General features: G+C 33.6%; 1 protein-coding gene across 1 annotated transcript in view; it reads left to right on the forward strand.

The window, feature by feature from the left end:
* The window catches only part of LOC123665672, a 62,173-nt gene extending 55,979 nt beyond the window's left edge, over positions 1–6,194 (forward strand). The window contains exons 7-9 of the mRNA XM_045599939.1: positions 3,760–3,952; positions 4,365–4,519; positions 6,063–6,194. Of these exons, the coding sequence (XP_045455895.1) occupies positions 3,760–3,952; positions 4,365–4,519; positions 6,063–6,194 (480 nt within the window). The remainder of the gene's footprint in view (positions 1–3,759; positions 3,953–4,364; positions 4,520–6,062) is intronic.
* The last annotated feature ends 15,845 nt before the right edge of the window (positions 6,195–22,039 follow it).

Raw genomic sequence — 22,039 nt, forward strand, 5'->3', positions numbered from 1 at the left:
AGAAGATCACAGCTAAGTAATACCTTGCAAGTGGTGGGGTGTTCTTGCTATGAGTAAGGTAGTCAGAGGGAGGATCGAGGATCGAGGCTAGGGTTGGCAAAGTGCTTGCAATGCTCCTGGTATTGAAGGTGCTCGTAGGCTACGGTATCAGCGTACCATCAGGTGGATCACACGCTTGTTTGCCATCTTTGTTATATAAAAAAGGTATCTTAATGCCTTTCGTATAGTAACCATCGACAGATCCAAACTTTCTTCCAACCAAATCTGTATATCAACAAATCCAAACTTTTTATAGGTATAAATACATACAGACTCGGGGCGAGAATCGAGCTCCCTATCGAGAAGTGTAACACAAGGTCACTGTTAACTGCGCGAACGGGGCATTGCATATGATAATAACTCCAGATACTGCCTGTTTTATAAACATTATTCTCGCAAAAAAATTTTCTTTTACGTATAATAAAACAAGAATTAGACAGTGTTAAATCAAGCTGATAAAGAAAAATCGAAAATTATAATTTAATCCTTGTCTAATGAACGTCTGAAATTTGAAGGCAATGAACTAAAATTTGTTCTTTAAAAAATAAATCATAACAAAACTTCGTTAAAATGTTAATATAATTAGTAAAAGTTATGCTTGAAAAATATATTTTATATTTTAATTAATACAGATTAATCTAAAACTTTATTATTATTATATTTTTAACGTAGTTTATTTAATTAAAGAAAAAAGATAAACGTTATTAAATGTTATGATATTGTTAAGGACACACAAAGAAACTAGCGCCATCTAGCGGCAACCATTGAAACCACGCAAATACAGAGACCGCATGAAACTCTCTACTCAATACTAGATGGCGTTAGAGGTACTACTGTGGAACTATATAGAAGTATAGTCTCGAAAGCCGGGTACATGCGTGAACTTTCCAGAATGGTCTGGGCCTTGTGTCGGCCGATATAAATAGCCGCAGGTAGACGAGCGAGTGCAGTTCAGTTTGAGCGATCTTCGAGGCGACTTCAAGAGTGAAAACTAGTGATCAAGAGTGGTACCAGCGAAACCTACGACATTGGCTACGACTGAGGACATCGTGAGTGCTTAGTGTTTGAACTTAGTGCTTAGTGTTTGAACCTAGTGCTTTGTGTTGGACCTAGTGCTAGTGAATAAAGTCTTGGAAAGAGTCAGCAGGTCTGTTTCTCCAAATCATTCGAACCCTAACACGTAACAACTGGTGTCGGAAGTGAGATTTGGAGATGCCATTGACTCCGAGAGAAGACGTTAAGGGGGGCGTCAGGACAAGGGCACAGCGAGCTGCGGAGGCCACACCCACTGGGGACCAAGCTCCGCCCAGCGTGGGCCAAGCCCCGCCCACCGGACCCGTCCACCTTACCGCGCCCACCAGTGACACCGTAACTTCTACAGACTCTCAAGTGGCTTTTCAATTAGGAAGTTTAATTAAATTAATGGAGCTGAAGAAGCAAAGGGCTTCGCCTCCTGCCCGGGATCAGGAGTATGACTTCAAGACGAAACACCGCGGCGGGAAGTTGTATGGGAATGCCGACGCACTCTCACGAAGGCCGTGTTCGGAAGACTGCAAACATTGTGTTAAGCAAGAATCTAATGAAGTAACATTAAAGCTAACAAGAACAAGTCCTTTGGGTATCTGGGAGAGTGATGCTATGAGGGAAGCTCAAGAAAGAGATGACGACCTTCGGCACATCATCACATGGAAGAAACGGGGTGACGTAAAACCAATCTGGAGTGAGGTTGCACCCACTGGCGCTGTCACTAAGGCGTACTGGGCTCAATGGGACAGTCTGATACTTCAAAACGGAATACTCTACCGGAAATGGGAGAAGACTAACGGCAGAGAGTTCCACCTTCAGATAATTGTCCCAAGAACGAGAGTACCAGATGTTCTCCGTGAAATACATGATGGCGTATCAGGAGGTCATCTAGGTGTCAAGAGGACATTAACAAAAGTGCGAGAACGATTCTACTGGTTGCATTGTCGAGATGATGTACAGGATTGGTGCCGCAAATGTACTACTTGCGCTGCTGTAAAAGGACCACAGACCAGGAGCCGTGGGAATCTGCGATTGTATAACGTCGGTGCACCGTGGGAACGAATTGCAGTTGACGTAGCGGGGCCATTTCCTGTAACGGAATCGGGAAACAAGTATTTTATGGTCGTCATGGACTACTTCACCAAATGGCCCGAAGTGTTCGCCATACCAAACCAAGAAGCTACAACAGTCGCTTCTAAGTTAGTCGAAGAAGTGATATGTCGCTTTGGCGTGCCTCTAGAAATCCATTCCGATCAGGGCAGGAACTTCGAATCGCAAGTATTCCAGGAAGTGTGCAGAATTTTGGGCATGCATAAGACGAGGACCACCGCGTACCATCCACAGTCTGATGGAATGGTTGAGAGATTTAACCAGACCCTGGAGAGGCATTTGGCGAAATTGGTAGACGACAAACAAAAAGATTGGGACAAGTATATACCACTCTTCCTTCTGTCGTACCGAACCGCCGAGCATGAGAGCATAAAAGCTACCCCGGCGTATGTCAATTACGGTAGAGAATTACGAATACCAGTAGACCTATTGACTGGAGGGGCACCGGAGGGACCAAATACCGTACAAGACTATGTCAGCGATTTAAGGGAAAAAATGCGCTATATACACGCCTTGGTTCGGGAGAATGGGTTACATTCAAGCGAGAACATGAAAACCAGATACGACCGGAAATCGAACACGAGCGGCTTCAAGGAAGGGTCACTGGTGTGGCTGCATAACCCAACCCGCCGGAAAGGGAAATCGCCAAAGTTGCAGACCAAGTGGGACGGTCCATACAAAGTGGTTACCCGACTGAATGATGTGACTTACAGGATTCAAAAGCAACCAAGAGGGACATTCAAAGTGGTACACATAGACCGTCTGGCGCGTTACCATGGCAGTAACAACGATGCTCGGGACGAGCATCTCTAAGAGGGGAGTAGTGTTAAGGACACACAAAGAAACTAGCGCCATCTAGCGGCAACCATTGAAACCACGCAAATACAGAGACCGCATGAAACTCTCTACTCAATACTAGATGGCGTTAGAGGTACTACTGTGGAACTATATAGAAGTATAGTCTCGAAAGCCGGGTACATGCGTGAACTTTCCAGAATGGTCTGGGCCTTGTGTCGGCCGATATAAATAGCCGCAGGTAGACGAGCGAGTGCAGTTCAGTTTGAGCGATCTTCGAGGCGACTTCAAGAGTGAAAACTAGTGATCAAGAGTGGTACCAGCGAAACCTACGACATTGGCTACGACTGAGGACATCGTGAGTGCTTAGTGTTTGAACTTAGTGCTTAGTGTTTGAACCTAGTGCTTTGTGTTGGACCTAGTGCTAGTGAATAAAGTCTTGGAAAGAGTCAGCAGGTCTGTTTCTCCAAATCATTCGAACCCTAACACGTAACAATATTAAAGTGTTCAAGTTATAATTTTTTTTTTTAATTCTCATCCTCTTTGGTATATTGTATCTATCTTGATTTCACGGCCAGATCTATAAGGTTAGACGAATTTTTATATAAACCTGTAGGCATTAGTATTCGGCAAATCTCAATAGTGTATAATAAAATGTAAAATTCATCTTTCGAACATTATTCTAGCGCAGTGAATTATTTCCGTTTTTAGTTTCCTTTTTCATTTCTACAACTTAATTTTATTTACTAAATTTTTTAATTTGAAACTACAAGCAATGCTTTTCCGCAGATTGAAAATTGTCTGTCGACGTATGAACCGCACGCGTGCGTAGTCGTTTACTCAGTCGTGGCCAAGAGTTCATTCATCCGTGCCGGGGAACTGTTATCTTATTTGGCAAGAGAGCAGTTTACTGTCGAGCGAACTGTGGTCCTCGTGGGTAATAAGGCTGACTTGGCAAGAGCTAGGCAAGTTTCAACGAATGGTGAGTGAAAATATCATTAAATGCATGTTGCTTAATACTTACTCAACAGATTTTTTGAGAGATTAAAAAGTGTATAGAATTTTTTTTTCATTTTTTACTATGCAGCTATAATGTTTTATTATTTATTATACTTCTAGTAAGTTTTTAGGACAAGCTGGATTTCTTTATTACTTTTTCATATTACTCGGCTTAAGAGTAAAAAATATACACTTTTGTACTAACTAAAATCTTTATTAAACTTTAAATCAAATCAAAAACACTGTTAAGTAAGCACCATCCTGGCCAATTAGGTTAGTTCAGCTTAAACTTTCGTACCTATTTTATACGTTACCTCAATTGCCTACTGCTATAAATAAATAATAAAGTCACTTACAATCTAAAAACTAATATTATATTAAATTTGTTTCAATAGAGGGTAAAGCTTTAGCGACATCGAAAGACTGCAAGTTCATCGAGACTTCATCTGGAATCCAACATAATGTTGATGAACTACTTGTTGGTATCTTAAAGCAGATACGATTGAAGGAGAGTCGTGATAAGAAACAAGCAAAAAAGAGTGGGAAACAGGTAAATATTTGTAAATAATTCTATAATTTAAAATTTTAAACAAATATTGAATAAGCCCCATACTATGTACAGTATCACGTCATATACAGATTGAGTGGATATTCTGACATTTAATTGTTTGACAGGCGAGGACAGGTTTAGACAGGTGTTTCGCGTGATTTTTCTCGTGTTGAGTTTTGACTTGTAGCAAATTATTAGACGCTTTTAGTGATTACAACATACATAGGTGCAGTATGTTTAATAGGTTTTCATTTGTAACTTCTTTACTAAACAGGTTTTTGTAATATTAAAAAAGTATTTGACACGAAACTGTGAACTATTTTAGTTTTTATAATATTTGCATAAACATATAAAATTGTGAAAGTACGTTAAATATAAATGATATTTTAAGACAATTAATTTTACTTTTATATATTTGGCGTCAATAACAACTTTTGAGAGTCAACTATTAGATAATCAACAATTAAAAATAGCATTTTATAATTAATTGAAGGAAAAATTCTTTCTTATTAGAAAGTTGTTTTTATTTTATACAGACATAACATTGAGAAAAAAATTCAAACACTGTTTTTTTTACTTCAAACTTTCATAGCAAGAATTTTGAAATAAGAAACAATTTCGTTTGTTCGATTAATTAGATATAACTTAATTAAATTTGATTAAAATTAACGAAAGAGATTCTATCGAAAGCTTGTCAGATGCTTTTGTTTGGAATGTTCCTTGCCGCTATATTTTCGAGGTCGCTACGTTGATAGAAATTTAATTTTGCTCGAGTAAGTTTTAACACGTTTTCGCAGTTGACGTTTTATTATTAATTAAAATTATTATGTGTCGTTTATCTATGCTTCTGTTCTCTTTTGTTTATCCTTATTATATATGTGTATCTTGACCTTTAAGGTTGGCAGTATTGATATTATGTTTAATCTGTATCTTATCTTATCTGTCCGAAACGAGTCAATGTTAAATTTAAAAAAATAAATAAAAGATGATTGATTACTAAATATTAATAGAATAAATTGAAAATAAAATATTTAAAAGGTATTTTTTGGCGAACTTTTTTCTATTTAACTCATTTTTAGATGCCTTAAAAAATAAATAGATTCCATGTTCGATCTTTAAAAATTGAAAATTAAGATATTGTGTCCCTCGCTCGCTCGCTTTAGCCTGCAATATCCCACTGCTGGGTATAGGCTCCTAGAGTTTAATCAACCACGCTGCTCCAATGCGGGTTGGCGCAGATATATTTCTCACTATGAGTAACGATCGCTATCAGGTGTACATGATAACAACCGGGCTTAACCTTAATCTTTAATCCATGTGGGAGGCACGGTGGGGAGTCCCACAAGGACAGCATAAACACCCAGATCACGGCAAACATCTGTATGGCCAATACAAATGTTTGTCATGTGCGGGGATCGAACCCGCAACCTCCAGCGCAACTACCACAAACCAGTGCTCTTACCGTTGCACCAAGGCATCGTCGATATAAAGTATAAATATAATACAATAGTAAAATATTAAAAGTAAGTCTTTTTTGCCACAGGACTCGAAGCCATCGAAGCTCGCAAGCTCCCGTACTCACATATCACTCAGCATCGCTCGGGAACTCCTCCAGAAAATCTGCATAAACGACATATCCAAATCAAAGTCCTGCGAGAATCTACATGTCCTGTAAAATGTTCCTTGGTATTTTTTTCCTATTCCTTTTTAGGGACTTTTATCGTTGTGGTCACGTCGCCCTGTCATACACTAAGTCTTAATATATCTTTGAAATGGGAAGAGTAGTAGTACCTTATTGTTGAATCTCCGGAATTTTCAAGTGCATAGCTACAATGAGGTCAAAGAATACTAACATGAAGTTTAATATTTGTTTTAAGCGGTTTTCTTCATCGTTTTCTCTTCGTTAACCAGCATATTTGCGGATTTTCAGCTTATGAATGTTCTTTGACATTACACGCATTCCCTGTATAAAGACGACGATACGTTTTCCTTGTGTGAGAACAATGAATAGTTACTCATATTCAGAAAAAGAACTCATTTTGCTTACGATTTCTGAATGTAGGACGGGCATTAATCAAGTATTTCATTTGTTATTTCTATATAAACGACATAATTCACTATTTATCTCTCATTTGCTAAAGTACTTTGAATGTTTGAAAAAAATATACACGTAACTACAATGCTGTTCTACAAGAGACATCTAATTTTAAATTAAAACCAAGCGTCTTACGACTTATATTTAATCATAGGTGGCATTGTATAATTCTGTATGAGATAACAGAACTGTTTGAAATCCGATTGTTTTAATGAAATTATAACGTTAATGTTATTGATACGTAAATTATTCAGCTGATTTGAAAAACCACTGTTCAAAATCTTCTACATTTTATTCTATTAAGCATGTTTAAGTATTAAATATAATTTAATTATAAGATTCGTTTGTAAATCTAGAATTATAAGCTTGTCTTTTACTTTATGTGTTTTTCGTTCTGTAACTGTCAGTTAATGTTCCATTACTGCATCAGCCTCTTTTTTATGAAGACTTAAAGATAATATTTTTCATAATTTTATGCATTTTTTTAGGATAATAGGATACTTTATTATTTAATTTTAATATTTAACGTTCTTGAATACTTCAGGTAAGTGAAAATTATGTTCAAGTGTATTTTGTGTGTCTGCCATAAATTTATTTTATAATTAATATGATTTAGCTCTTTTTTAAAGTTAATTATATATTAAAAATGAATAAGAGAGTTCATTTAGCCAAAATAAAAAAAATATAAATAGAAGTCTTCAATAGGTATTTGTAAGGATAAAAATAATTCGAAGCTTTTCAAAGACATTTATGGTATATAATCCGGATTAAGATATTTTCAGTGGAATTATTTCATTTCTAAGAATCGAGGATACATTTATTATGTTTTTCATACTCTTTGAAATATTTCTCTTTACCTTATTTTTAGTAACTAGTGAAATGGTAAACAATGTATAAAGATATATTTACGTAAATAAATACATAGCGTAGTGAATAAAAATACATATACACAACATTTATAAATAAAATATCTTCGAAAACTAAATTTATTCCATGTATATCTTAGTATGCAGGACTGCTCATTGTAATAATAAGTTATTACCGCACGATATGAATTTGTTGTATGGTTTTTGCTTTTTATGAACTCTTAAAATGTTTTATTCATTTGTATTTTCTAAATGAGAAATTTTATGGTTAACAGAGACCCGTTAGTATTTGCGAAAAGTGACATTCGAAAAGGTAACAGAAATGTTCAATATATCTTTCTTTACTTTATTTAGCATTTAGTTCTTGTTTGTAGTTTTGTTTGCCAATATCATCTGTAGATTTTTGTAATAGTAATTGTTAACAACTTTACTTACGTTAATTTACTAAAAATGTTAATTTCTTTACAAATATTTGTAGTTACATTAAATTGCGAACTATTGAAACATTTGGTATAAACCAGCCCAGTTGTAAAACATGATACTCGTAGGTCAAGGATATGTAGCGAAACGATATACAATTGTTCCATGCTGCATCGAAAATACCGAACAGTATTTTATTAGACCCAGTTTATCATATTACTCGGCAATGAATATTACATTTCTAGCTATAATTCGGTTTTGTGAAACGTCCTCACTGTTCCTTTTAGTGAAATTTAGACGCTCGACTATATGAACGGCCGACATTGAACTGTTTTCGTGAATGAATAATTTAAATTATATTTAGTTACATATTTGGCCTTCACCAGATAAAAAAACTTAAAAAGTCCTAAATATAAGTTTGCTACTATTTAATAATTTGACGTTTTATATTTAGGTCAATTGCAAAACGAAAAATTTTAAAATTGTAATCCAACATTACTAAACACTTTTAAAACTGAATTTGTAATTCACTATCAATATATAAACCTTTAGGCGCGCGAAAAACTAACTTTAGTGGCCGCGTGGGGTTACCAGTTACCCAAAAATGATGGCAGTAAATAGCGTAATATTTAATCAAGTTTAATTATTTTTATACAACTAGGTACCGTAGTTTATAGATGGCAGAAGCAACCCAAGCGCGTTGTTGAACCTTCCCCCGATCTCCCTAAGAGCTCTGATTACCTTACTCACCACAGGACCACAACACGGCTTGAAAGCAGTATTATGTAGCTGTGATCTTCTGTAAGGTCGCTGTATTTCCCTAGTCGGGCTGCTCTAGATATTGACCTGGATATTACAGAAAAATTGTCAAGATTACAAACAATCTAAATTTTTGGAAGTAGAAAAAGTAATAAACATTTATTACGACACTTCATAGTAACTTTTCAATTGTAATTTCGTGGGCAGCCCTGCTAGTTTTTATAGGGCCTGGAACTTCACCACCAGAGGAACCTTATTCAGACTGCACTTCGCGTGCTAATTTATATGTTGCCAGTTTATTGTATAAAATGTCTTTCGTATGACAGATTACATCATCGTCATAGCGGAATACAGTTTAATCAGAATAACATAGTTAATACGTTGTATAAACAACCAAAAAAAAATATACAAGTAGCCATCCTTAAAATGTCATGCGAAATTTTACCTATTGGACCATTTCCCACCTTTGTGACGCTAAGTCACACTTTCATTAACACCCTTATTAAATATAACATCACTAAAAGATGCCTATTCCCCCTATAAATGACATTTTATCATTATCCAAAAATTTTAGAACTGTTAAGTTATGAAAAAATAAAAATGTTGTGCGAAAATCACATTTTCTTACACTAGTAGTCACGCGGGGTCGCACATACTACCAATTCTACCGTACACCATGTCTAATAACTTCCACTGCGCAGATGTCACACAAGTAGGAGGAGATAACGAGCTAGGAAGTTAGCAGAAATTTAAAAAAAAATATTAGCTACTGAAGACCATTGCGCGTCTAATTATAGATTGGCTAGGTATATTGATCGTAACTATTTTCTTTTTTGGGCATTCTATTAGTGCGACTTTCGATTTAATGGAATTCAGAAAATATTTCATTCCATATTTTTTTAATCATACAACAAAAAAAGGTTTTAATGTATCAGAAAAAGATATTTATCGTATCTTTATCCGTTTACGCTAAACAAATTGGTAAGTGAACATTATTTTGAAGCTTGTGAAACCTTTAAGAGTAAATATAAAACATTTTCTATGAAGTGGATTTTCAATAGCACTTAGATAGAAGGCGTCTTGTCTCCCGTGTAGAATATAAGCTCACTTAAATACGCTACGTTTCAGAACTGATATCAATGCTATGACCAAAAATATGTATTTTTATTTCAAATTCTTTTCTGTGTTTATTTCTGTTATTGACAAATTTCTTATCTGTCTCCTTTCCAATTCTGACAGATAAAGTTACCAAAGTCCTAATCAATGTCGCTATATGAAAAAAATGGGTATTTTAAATTTAATCTTTTGTAATTGTACATTTCTTTTATTTAAAATTTATATTTATTTAATATTTTTGTAACGTAGTAATAAACTTAATGATTTCAAATTAAGCTAACCAGATGAACTGATTTGTCCTTCTCTGTAGCTAGAAGTAATTAGATTGTCCCAAATATTTTAGGTTGAGCTAGTCTGTCACAGGCCGAATTCAATATTTATTTTGGTAAGGCTGTAGATTAAGAACCGTCGAATTATCTAAGCTCAAAATTTATCGGCATAATTTCGTTACAAAAAAATAAAAAATAACCCTTACCTATCTAACTACCAAACTTTACTGTTTATCGACATAATTTGGTTACAAAAAAAAAAAAAACAAAACAAAACAGCCCTAACCTGTCTAACTTTAAAATTCGGTTCTTAATCTAAAGCCTAGCCTTTATTTTTAACTATTAAATAAGTACTAAATTAATAGTCGAAATTGTTAAGCTTATGAGAAAATTTCGTATTATGCTTTACTTAATATTTTTGCTTTGATTAAAAACTATTATTAAAACATTGGAATTCTTGAGCAAGAACGTTCCATCGTAACTCGTTTTTTTTTTTGTTAGTGAGTACCTACATTAAATTATGTAATACATTTATTTAGGACGTATTTGTGTGAACTAAATTTTCCAGCCTGAAATAATAGGTAATTGCTATATTGGATATACATTATAACATTGTATTCAAATCTACGGTTAAATGAATAAGTTAAGACTAAATTTTACCGCCAATTTGAATTACATAATTTATATTTTTCAGGAGTTTATAATTTTTTACGTTTTATTATTTTTGCTAAAATAAAGGGTATGATATTTCATCCTTGGTCATTTTTTATAACTTTGTCTTCATAATTTAATAAATTATTTATTAATAAACCTTTAATATTTTTAATCGATATAAAAAATAATATTAGTCCTAATATATAATAATTGACTTACTATAGTGGATTTTAATCATTAAACAATGTTTGAAGTTATGTATAACTAAAAATATATAAATACATCAATTTTAGATTTCTAAGTATATTTAGAAACTACTATCAGTATTACGTAATTATAGCAAAAAAATGACGCTTGGTTAAAAATAAATTATGGTGTTGTATGTAAGTTCACATGTTAATTCATGTTATTGTTAGTAAACTAACTATATTTTTCTATGTAAAACTTTCTACAAACTTTTTATATTATATAAACTGTATTTAAATTTTATCTGTGCCATAAGATTTTTACATTTGACACTTAAAGCTAACATACGTAATAATTTATGTGGATGACGAAATGCGTTTGCTAATTCAAAAAAATAATGGGCGTGCCTAATTGATATTATAGTCATTGCTTAGGTTCTATCAGACGTAACAAGTAATCAAATACAAAAAAAATGCGTTGTAAGGAAAAAAAATCATTATACTGCTTAGTTATAGAATTATGTACGAAGTATTTAATTTTACAAAATATTACTGCATTGCATTACCAGTATCTGTATTTTAACATAGTTATGTTATTATAGTTAGTTTTATCTGTCAATTTCTTGGCACAGATAATAAATTCTTAATCTTCATATTTAATTTCTTTATAAGTAAGTATATTAAAAAGACGATCAAAAGTAAAAAAAAAAAAACAAAATTTTGTGTAAACTTTTTAGGTTTTGATTGTTTCAAACATTTATTATTTTCTATATAATTTGTATGAAAAGTTTAAACGATTCTAATAGTTTTGTAAATAGTTTTTTCTTATTTTATTTCAAATTTTCTTTACATAGATCGCACATTGGGGATTTTTATTCGTACTGCTTAGACCGAATTTTATATCTTAAAATTGTTAACCAGAAATATTGTACACATTTTTTTCTAATGTTTTGATTTCAGTCAAAGTATTTTCATTCAAAGTTGCTTTTATACTCGTACGTAACTGCAAATACACAAGTATATAAAGATTTGGTAGCCTATACTTTCCTTAATTAGTTGACAAGCGTAAGTATACATTGAGAGTTTTTTTCTACTTTTTCTCCAGAGAACTCTGCATACTAAAACTATGTGTAGACACAATTACACCAAAATCAAATCGGGTAAATATCAATCAATCGGGTAATAAACTAAATATAGTTCGATAATAAATACCGGGTCACAATGGCACTGATGCCATATGATACTAAAATCATAATTGACAGTCACAACTGTCAACTGTTGGATTCTGATCCGATTATCTTCCGAGTAGCCAAGCGTAGTTTGCAGTGAGTTTCGTGTAGGCAGGCCTGCTGCTCCAGGTGTTAAACGTCGCCTAAGCCTATTTCTTAATATTTAACTATTTTAAAAATAATATTGGCACGTACGATTATAAATCAACAATGTGCGTTAACTTAAAAATGATTTTAAGTGGGAAATGACGTAAAGCTTTAATATTGGTAGGTCATGTCACAAAAATAATGAAATGTTAGATGTGGCATATGTTTATAATCTTATGTATTTCTATATTACTTGTATACTTGTAGAGGGTTACTATATATTTCTTTATATATCTATGATATATAAACAAAAATGTATACATTTATTACATGATAATTCTTATGATTGTTTCTTATGTTCGTAAAGTAGATATATTTGAAAATAATCTTAATTTATGTAAGAAATAGATTGTTTATGAAATTGTGTGTTTTTGATACTATAAGAGTTTCTGTAAACTGCAGACTTTGTGTCGTTCACTTATTTATACGGTCCTTGGAAATGGCTAGTTAATATGTCAAAATGTGCGTATTAATTAACACATTCTAAATAGACGCTTTACAGCGCTTTTAGCTGAATCGTATACGATGAGCAAGCGTCAATTTATGTTTCGATTTTAGAGTTTTATTGTCTTCATAGATTATAATTTGATAGAACACTTCCAAATTTGAATATTACATAAATAATTCTTTTGAAGTAAACTCTAGTCGCGTGTCACAGCTGACACCCACTTTTTATAGCATAGCTGAGATTAAATTAATATTGAACGATAAATAGTCTGTGGTCTTCGAGGGCTATTAATCTATGTTTTCTACCTTAAAATCTAAAGTCTGAGCTTTCTAAATAAATAGTTGATAACGATGTTGTGTTACACGGTATGTGTATATTTTTTCATAATATGTTGATTTTTTTCGATTTAAAACTAAATGTCATTTAATGTAATAGTTGCAAATAAATAAATTATTTAAAACAAATTTTGTATTTTTCTAATACTGAAAACATGTATTATTTATTAAATACTAGTGACCTCTGTCCGTCCATAGTTTTTACACGATGAGTAATCACCAACAGATCATATACTATGCATCTTATGGTATAAGTATTATTCCGATCGGTTCAGTAGTTTTCGCAGTATAACCGAACAAAAAAAACCGGCTCTCCATTTATTAGTACAAATAGATAGATTAATAATAACTACATATTATTTAAAATGCGTGTTTTAAATTTTTACACATAAAAGGTAAATTGAAATCAGTGTCAAGACTGTAAATTAAAATAATATTTTCAAAACTTGAAGAAAAAAAGATATGTTCACTTTTTGCTTTATATTATTAACTGTTCCCGTCCAAAAGGGAAGAAAAAGTTCGTATAAATAAATCGTAAACACATTATGTTCCTTTCACTCCGGTACAGTGAACCTTTTAAATACATATATTATACATTAAACATAATGAATACGTAACAAAACTTTGTTTCACACGAGCCTTTCAGGGCTTCGATCGAACAGCGAAGTCTTTAATATACGACCCACGTAAAATAATCAAGTAAATTAACAGGCAAATTCCTTTACAGGAACTTCATTAGTTCTTGTTAATTAGCGCTGAAATAAAATTAAATACGTTTATTAAGAATATTTTATGTAATAAATTTAACAGCAAGCGGCGTCTTCGATGTGACAATTCTTGATGACTTGGTTACCGCAGGGCTGATTTTGTCGCACCGAAGACGCTGCCGTCCGTCTTCGGCCTGTGTATTTCAAAGCCATATGTTGGATACCGATCCCGCCATCGGTCGGCTTTTTAAGTTCAAAGGTGGTAATGGATCTGTGTTATCCTTTAATCGCCTCTTACGACACCCACGGGAAAAGAAGGAGTGGCTATATTATTACTGCCGTAACCACAAAGCAACAATAATATATACTAGTACAATATTTTGGTCTAGATTCCAGAACTGTATATATGCTCTAAATGGGGCACCGTTTTAAAAATTGATTTAAGTCAATTTATAAATTTTCTAAAGCGAATCTTAAAATGTGCACTATTCTTAAATTTTATACTAATTGAGAACAAGACGTAAGGCAGCTGAATTATTTAAATTTTTGATATATTCTTTGGATATTGAAAATAAGTTAATTGACGCCCATAAGTATGACTTTAAAAGTCAACTAAGCTTATAAGTCTGCGGAGCCATAATTGTATGTTCTGAAAAGTACATAGCACTTTTTCAAGTTTGAAAGTTCTAGCTCTGGTTCATTCAACTAAGTTAAGCTTAATTTAACATGCTTCAAGATTTTTGAAATTTTAGGTGAAAACTTTAGTAACGTTAAGTCACTTCGCCACATTTTCTGGTGACAAAATATTACACTAAACTAAAAAAGTTTGATATAGTAATAATGTATGAAGAATGGCTCGACCAATTCGGCAAATTTTTTTTTCGTATGTTCCTTAAGAACCACGAAAGGTTTTGATACTAAAAAAAAAAAAAAAAGTACTATTAACTTTTGACAGAACAAAAGACTTTGTTCCAGCAGCTAGTAATAATATAAAATTTAATTTTCTGAAATAAATGGCTGATTAGCTATACTTGTAAGTCCGTCCAATATACAACACAATCTGTAATTATCTTAAAACTTTATTCAAATTAAACTGGTAATGTATTTTTGGCGTATATATATGTATATATATATGCACGTGCATATATATATATATATATATGCACGGTTGTTGTTGTTGTTTTTGGTTTGTATTTCCATATGTAGGATTTTTATTTTACTTTAGTCTGTGGAGCGTGTATCTAATTTTTATAACGTAAGACATCGTATATTTACGATGATGTTTTGATTTCGAAAATAAACTACTAGAATCTAATATTTTAAAAGTCTCAATTGTCAACATGATAATTATGCTGGCAATTCGTACCTACAGCAGCATTAGTTCACTAGCTACGGAGAAGCTGTATAAAAACGTTTCGTTAGCTTTGGATAAAAGAATTGTAAACAGTATTAATATTAAAGTAAATTTGTGTGAAGTATCAATCTTAAAGCATTAACACGTAATTATATTCGGTAAAAAGGTTAAAATTTCGATTATGTTTTTACCTTTATATCAGATAAGGCTGTTTTATTAAACGGATGAAAGTTACCACGTTAAATTAACAATTAATTTACCTTTTAAAGATACTTATATTTCAAGGTTGATCTAATTTTGTATAAAAAAAAAATAACATAAAAAATGAATGCAAATAAAGTTTTCTTTTCTAAAAACCAACAAGACTAGAAATAAAAAAGGGTTGATGAAACTTGTATTATTAAAATCAGGTCGACCAATGATTGTAAAGATACTCCGATTAATATTATACTATATGTAAGGTTGAGTTATAATTAAGCCCAACTAAATTGCCCTGAGCGAATTATGTTAGGCCAGCATTGTCGTAGACAGTAGAGACGTTTTTTACGGCCCAATGGCGCAATTGGTAGTGAACCAATCATTTATTATTTTATTTAGTAAATATTAGACGAAGTAAAAGGCAATAAATTATATATATAACAGTCGGCTATCACATAATACACAGGTATGGTTGTTTGTATATGTGTGGGGTATCCACACATATACAAACTTTTTAAATCAAGATAATAATAAAACAGGCATTAAGGTGCCTATCATACGAACAATCGACCGTGCGTGCGTCATTAAATAATGGGTCTTACAAAAATTGCGCTGATGGACTTTGCATTAGCATATTCATCGTTAAGGACAGGAAATTATGCAGTACCCAGATCCCAGACCCACTGCATCACACCCTCTCTATCTGCACGACGGTCACAGTATGACACAAAAGGTCAGAAAAACAATTTCGCTTAGTCTTGTGAAATAATATTTCTAAATAATATTCTATAAAGTGTCACGCACACGCAAACGACTATCACCGCGTTTAATTACGTCAGCGTTGTCTCAGTCTAACCTTTACGTAAATTTATGCATTGAATTTTCGAAAACTGCGTGCCCTTCTTGAAATTCACGATAAAGGAAGTTAAATTATGATTGCTTATAATTTTGATGTACCAGGCAATCATTCTTGTAAATATGTTTCAGATGTTAAAAATAAAACAAATCTATTCGCTTCAGCCTATAATATCCCACTACTGGGCATAGGCATCTGTCCCTATGTAGGAGAAGGATCGAGCTTAATCCATCACGCTGCTCCAATGCGGGTTGGCGAATATATCCCTACTATGAGTAACGATCGCTATCAGGTGTACATGATAACAACCGGGACCGACGGCTTAACGTACTCTGCGAGGCACGGTGGTGAGACCCACTAGGACTGTACAAACATGCAGACCACGGCAAACACCTGTATGGCCAATACAAATGTTTTTCATGTGCGGGGAACGAACCCGCAACCGCCAGCGCAACAGGTCGGTCCATGGTTGTGACCGCTGCGCCAACGCGGCGTCACAAACACAAAACAAATCTTACAAATAAATAAAATAAATAATACAAATAAATAAAATTGGAGTGTCTGTTTGTAATATTAAAATAACCGCTTTTTACTAAATGCATTATGGACGGCCACAGCTAGTGTATCGTAAAAATCTATTTGGCTTCATGGAGTAAGTTTGTGATAAAACTGCAATAATAATTTAAGGAATATCCTAAAAAACTTCATTAATGTTTCTTAACGATACTTATATTTAATATTAAACTTCAGCCAGAAATGAATTGCATATATTCGAAAAGTCATATCGAAACGAGATTTACTTCAAGATAGTTCCAAAAGTTAATGATTGGCCAATTGAACATGACCTATGTAGATTTAAACTAAAGAAGATAAAGAGAGCATCTTTTGGATCCGTTTGTGATCCACAAAAATCCAGAAGATTCTAATAATGAAAGTATATTCATAAAAAAAAAAACCCTGAAAACACCATCTTTGTAATAGTAGTATATCATCATGCCACTCACGATTTTTATTATTTTCTAATCTTCCAAAATTGCCTCTCATAATACAATGTACAAAATTAATTTAAAAATAGATGGATTAAAATATTCGAATGTATAAAATCCTAAGAAAATATTTGACCCGTACTTAACCTTTATTTAAATTATAAACACCTGTAAGTAAAATGTACATATACATGTAAAATATGCGATAAACCGAACTATACCGACCTTTTGAAAGGCCTTTGATTAATCGATGCAACATAATAGACCGATTCAAGGCTTTGACACTGTCTGACGACTTTTGACTTGTTGTTATCTATTTCATACATAATGAATCCTACATGTCATGTCATGCCAAAAGTTTTTTCTAAGGAGTAGTTCACACTAAGCTATAAATTTAGTTATGAATAATTAAATAAATAAAGTGATAGAGTCAAAATGTCATTACACTATATCAGTACCGATATTTAGCTAATGTTCAACTAATGAACGCAACTTACCACAGTGAACCAGAGACCTGTGAAGTTTTATAGTCTGCTTATCTAGGAAATAGAACACAAGATAAACTTTATTACCTTTTGATTTGATAAGTGAGCATTTTTGTTATATTTTATTATTATCTCTCACAACGATGAAACTATAGCATATCTATACTAATATTGTTAAGCTGAAGAGTTTGTTTGTTTGCTTGAACGCGCTGATCTCAGGAACTACTGGTCCGATTTAACGTTAGATAGCCCATTTATCGAGAAAGGCTATAGGACATATATCATCACGCTAAGACCAATAGGAGCGGAGCACCAATGAAGAATGTTTCGAAATCGGATTTTATTCCTTTTGAGAGCTTCTGCTGCGTGCGCTGCGTTAACAGTTAAAGTTTCGCAAAAATCATGTATGACAGAATTGTACTTATTCCACGCGGACAATGTCGCAGGCAGAAGCTAGTATTAAACAAATGCAGTAAATGCTATTGCAAAAACTAAAAGCTTTTTTTGTGTTAAAACATTTGAAGGAAATTGTTTCCGGCTCTACTTGGAACCTTTGCTTAGAACGATACCAACCAGTCCTGCAAAACCAGACGTATCACAAAACTTATTGCTACCCTAATCCTCCCCCCCCACTCCCCTCTGAGTCACCTTACTCATAACAGAAAAAAAAACAGTGTTTGAGAACACTTATTTACTTATGGTCATCTGTAAGTTTGGGGTGCTTCTCCAGTCTGGCTGATTCAGATTTTAAACAGAAAATTTCCTACTGTGCCTACAACTTAAGTAAAACAACAGTATATACAAACTTTTTCACAGAACTTTTATTAATATTAGTCGAACAACATTTACGGCTCAGCCTTAAAAGTCTAGTCTTAACTTTTGTTTAGAAGTCGATGCTCAGGGACCGGTATACTTCAGATGTAAATGTAACGGTGTCTTGAGACCGATTAATTTTGTATGAATTTTCAAAAAGAAAACATAGAAAATTATTTAAAAAGTATGTGTACTTAATGGTTGTAATACTTAAAACTTTATAATTCGATAGTCATAACAATTTAAACATATATATTTATAAGTATATAAGCTCCTCATAAATGTCCCTGTAGCAGTGATGTCGACAAGCTAGGACATCACGGTCTATCATGCCTAAAAAGTGCAGGCCGCTTCTCGAGACATCCCGCATTTAACGATATCATACGCCGGTCCCTTGCCACCGTCAACGTGCTAAGTCTACTTGAGCCGACTGGTATTGCAAGAGACGATGGCAAGAGACCGGACGGTATGAGTCTGATTCCATGGAAGATGGGCCGGGTGCTGGTATGGGTGCAACCGGTTCAGACACGCTGGCCTCTTCCCATCTACATGGAACCAACAACAGAGCTGGTGCAGCTTGTGAAGCGGCTGAAAAAACAAAAGCAGACAAATACAGGGGTCTAGACTCCGAATATGGTTTTGTCCCATTCGGTGTCGAGACCCTTGGTCCGTGGGGTCCTAGCGCTATAAGAGTTTTTAAGGAAATAGCAAAAAGGTTATTCGACGTCACAGGAGAGCGAAGTAGCTGCCAGCTCTTCGGTCTCTTGTGACGTTTTGGGTATTTACATGTTCAACGTGATTCTCTAAAGAATTAGTCTAGCTATTCAAAGATGGAACGCTGCCAGTATCTTCGGAACCTTGCCTAAAGGGACTCCTTTTAATAATATTTTTTAGTTATTATATTAAATTTCTAAGTTATGATCGCCAAATGGAACTTATTCTATCGTCTCCTTAACAAGTGCAATTTGTTATCAATGATGTTTTCTAAATTTTCTTAAACAACTTTTCATGATAAGTACATAATAAATACTAGCTGTGCCTGCGACTTCGTTCGTTTTTTGGGTATTTACATGTTCAACGTGATTCCCTAAATTGGCATATTTTTTTTATTTATGAACCAATTGATCTGAAACCAACGCTAAATCTTAAGTGAAACTTACCACAGTATATTTGTGGAAAGTACATCTAAATCGGATAAGCAGTTTCTGAGATTAGCGTGAACAAACGTACAGACAAACAGGCAAAAATTCTAACAATCATTGTTTTGTGTGCTATTTGCATTGATACAGGTCCTAATAATATTTTTTCTCATATATCTTCCATGAACAGACAGGGATCCGTTGGTTGGTATTGTATGGTTAACACGGGCTGGTTTCCGCAACTCGAATCAGGGATCCGTTATATTTCTAACATATTTACTAATAAGAGAAGTAGCAGCCTTCTGCTTATTTAAAATGCAAGTTCAATATCTCTTTTTCATGGCAAACCATTTTGTTTTGTAAAAAAGTGTGTGTGTCAGCCCCGCGACTGGAGTTCACTCCTTATTTTATTTATTGTCTATTTCTTGCACAAGACATTCCGCGGTAAAATATCGGCGTTACTGTATTACAAGATTTCACTCCCCATTTTTTTATCCCATTTTATTCAGCACAGACGCGAGTACCACTTTAGTTAGACGTCGTGCTCATTTGAATTATATAAACTTACTAGCTGACCCCGCAAACGTTGTTTTGCCATATATGTTATTAACCTCCTTAATCCCCTTATAACTTAGGGGGATGAAAAATAGACGTTGTTCGATTCTCAGACCTACCCAATATGCACACAAAATTTCATGAGTATCGGTCAAGCTGTTTCGGAGGAGTATAACTACAAACACCGCGACACGAGAATTTTATATATTAGATTTAAAACAGCCGCAAATGTCAAAGTTTAAATTTGGTATCAATCAGTCACTGTCCTTTCCTTTTCAACGGTCTGGGTTTTTGTCTGATCCACTCGCTGTCAGCTATTCTGATGTGGAACATGTTAACAGGTATATGGTAGGTATTTTCGTGAAGGACGGATTTAAATAACAAATCAAGAAGCTTTTTAGGTAACATATGAATGTAGGGCTCATAAGTTACTTTGGGATGGGTTTTTTAGTTACTTTTTTTTTTGTGAACGTGTTACGTATAATGTTTGATTTATCCTTCAGTACATATAGTTCAGTATATATATAATTATATGTATGCAAGAGTGTGTTTGTGTGTGTTTTTGGCTTTATTAAATTTTTATTTCGTAAATAATTTTAGTAAATTTTTTGTACACCTTCATATGTTATTAGCTAGACATTGCTGGTGTAATTATTTAATACTTTTTCCACTTTTCTGAACAACTCGTAGCAAACTAATGAAAAGTAAAAATTGTATGTGTGTAGTGTATCCTCTTGGGAGGAAAATCGCTTCTCCTTTATACAGATAGCTTAGCTACCTAGCTAGGAGAAGTAGAGATCATACTTAGTAATTACTTTCAAATTACACCTAGAAACTGATTGTTCCTTTTTTGTTACTTGTTACATATTTAATTGTTGTTACTTTTCGTATACCTACATACTATCCTTCATACCTACTAAAATAAACATTTTCACAGTCCCTACTTCCCATCTTTGATAGCGTTAATCGAGCTATTCTAACTGAAGATCAATAATAAACTTGAGCAACTTTTTGTTTCAATTCAATTCAAATTTGGGTTTAGCAAAAATGACCAAATCCCTTCGATTCCAAAATCAAGTGACTACAGTAAATTGTACTTATATTTTATTCTTGTACTGTGAACTATTTCATCCACATTTATATTTACTATAACTCTACCTGTTGACGACGAGTTGGCGCAGTGGTCTCAGCTAACTGTTGTACTGGCGGTCGCGGGTTAGATCCCCGTATACGACAGATATTTGTATTGGCCATATAGATGTTTGTCGTGGTCTGGGTGTTTGTGCTGTGTGTGTTTCCGGACGCCCGCACAGGAGAAAATCCTACTGGGGCCGTTGAGTGTGAAGTGTTTATTTAATAGTTATTATTTTGATGCTACGTATTTTTATTCTTTTTAAAATAAATAAAGAAGCGATTTTTAAGTTAGCTATGTTTATTATACAGTATCTTATATTTCTGTAACACGAATCCTGCTATGAGGGGCTAATGGCAATTGCTTCGAAGAAATCGCCGGTAAGGGTTAAAAATGTCTTGTTGTACAATCACATTAAAAAAAATATGTAATTTCTCTTTAATTTTGTATATGATTTTTGTAATTAAAGCGTATGTGCCTATGTCCAACAGTGAACTGGGATAGGCTGAAACGATGATGATGATCTATATATCTGCTATACTATGAATTAGTTAATGTAATAAGTAAATTCAGCAACTTAGTGGATTGGATTTCAATCTATCTACTATATAGAAGAATAACCTTTCCGATTTTGCTTCATACGGGTTTCATAGTTAACAATTACTATAAATAGCTTTCAAGGCGTTTTTACACAAAGCCTTTTTCTACACGGCTCCGGACGCGACTTATCACTTTCCCTAATCTAGCTACCTCTTCTGTTTGATGACTAAAA

This window comes from Melitaea cinxia, chromosome 24 (genome assembly GCF_905220565.1).
Source record: "Melitaea cinxia chromosome 24, ilMelCinx1.1, whole genome shotgun sequence".
Lineage (NCBI taxonomy): Eukaryota > Metazoa > Arthropoda > Insecta > Lepidoptera > Nymphalidae > Melitaea > Melitaea cinxia.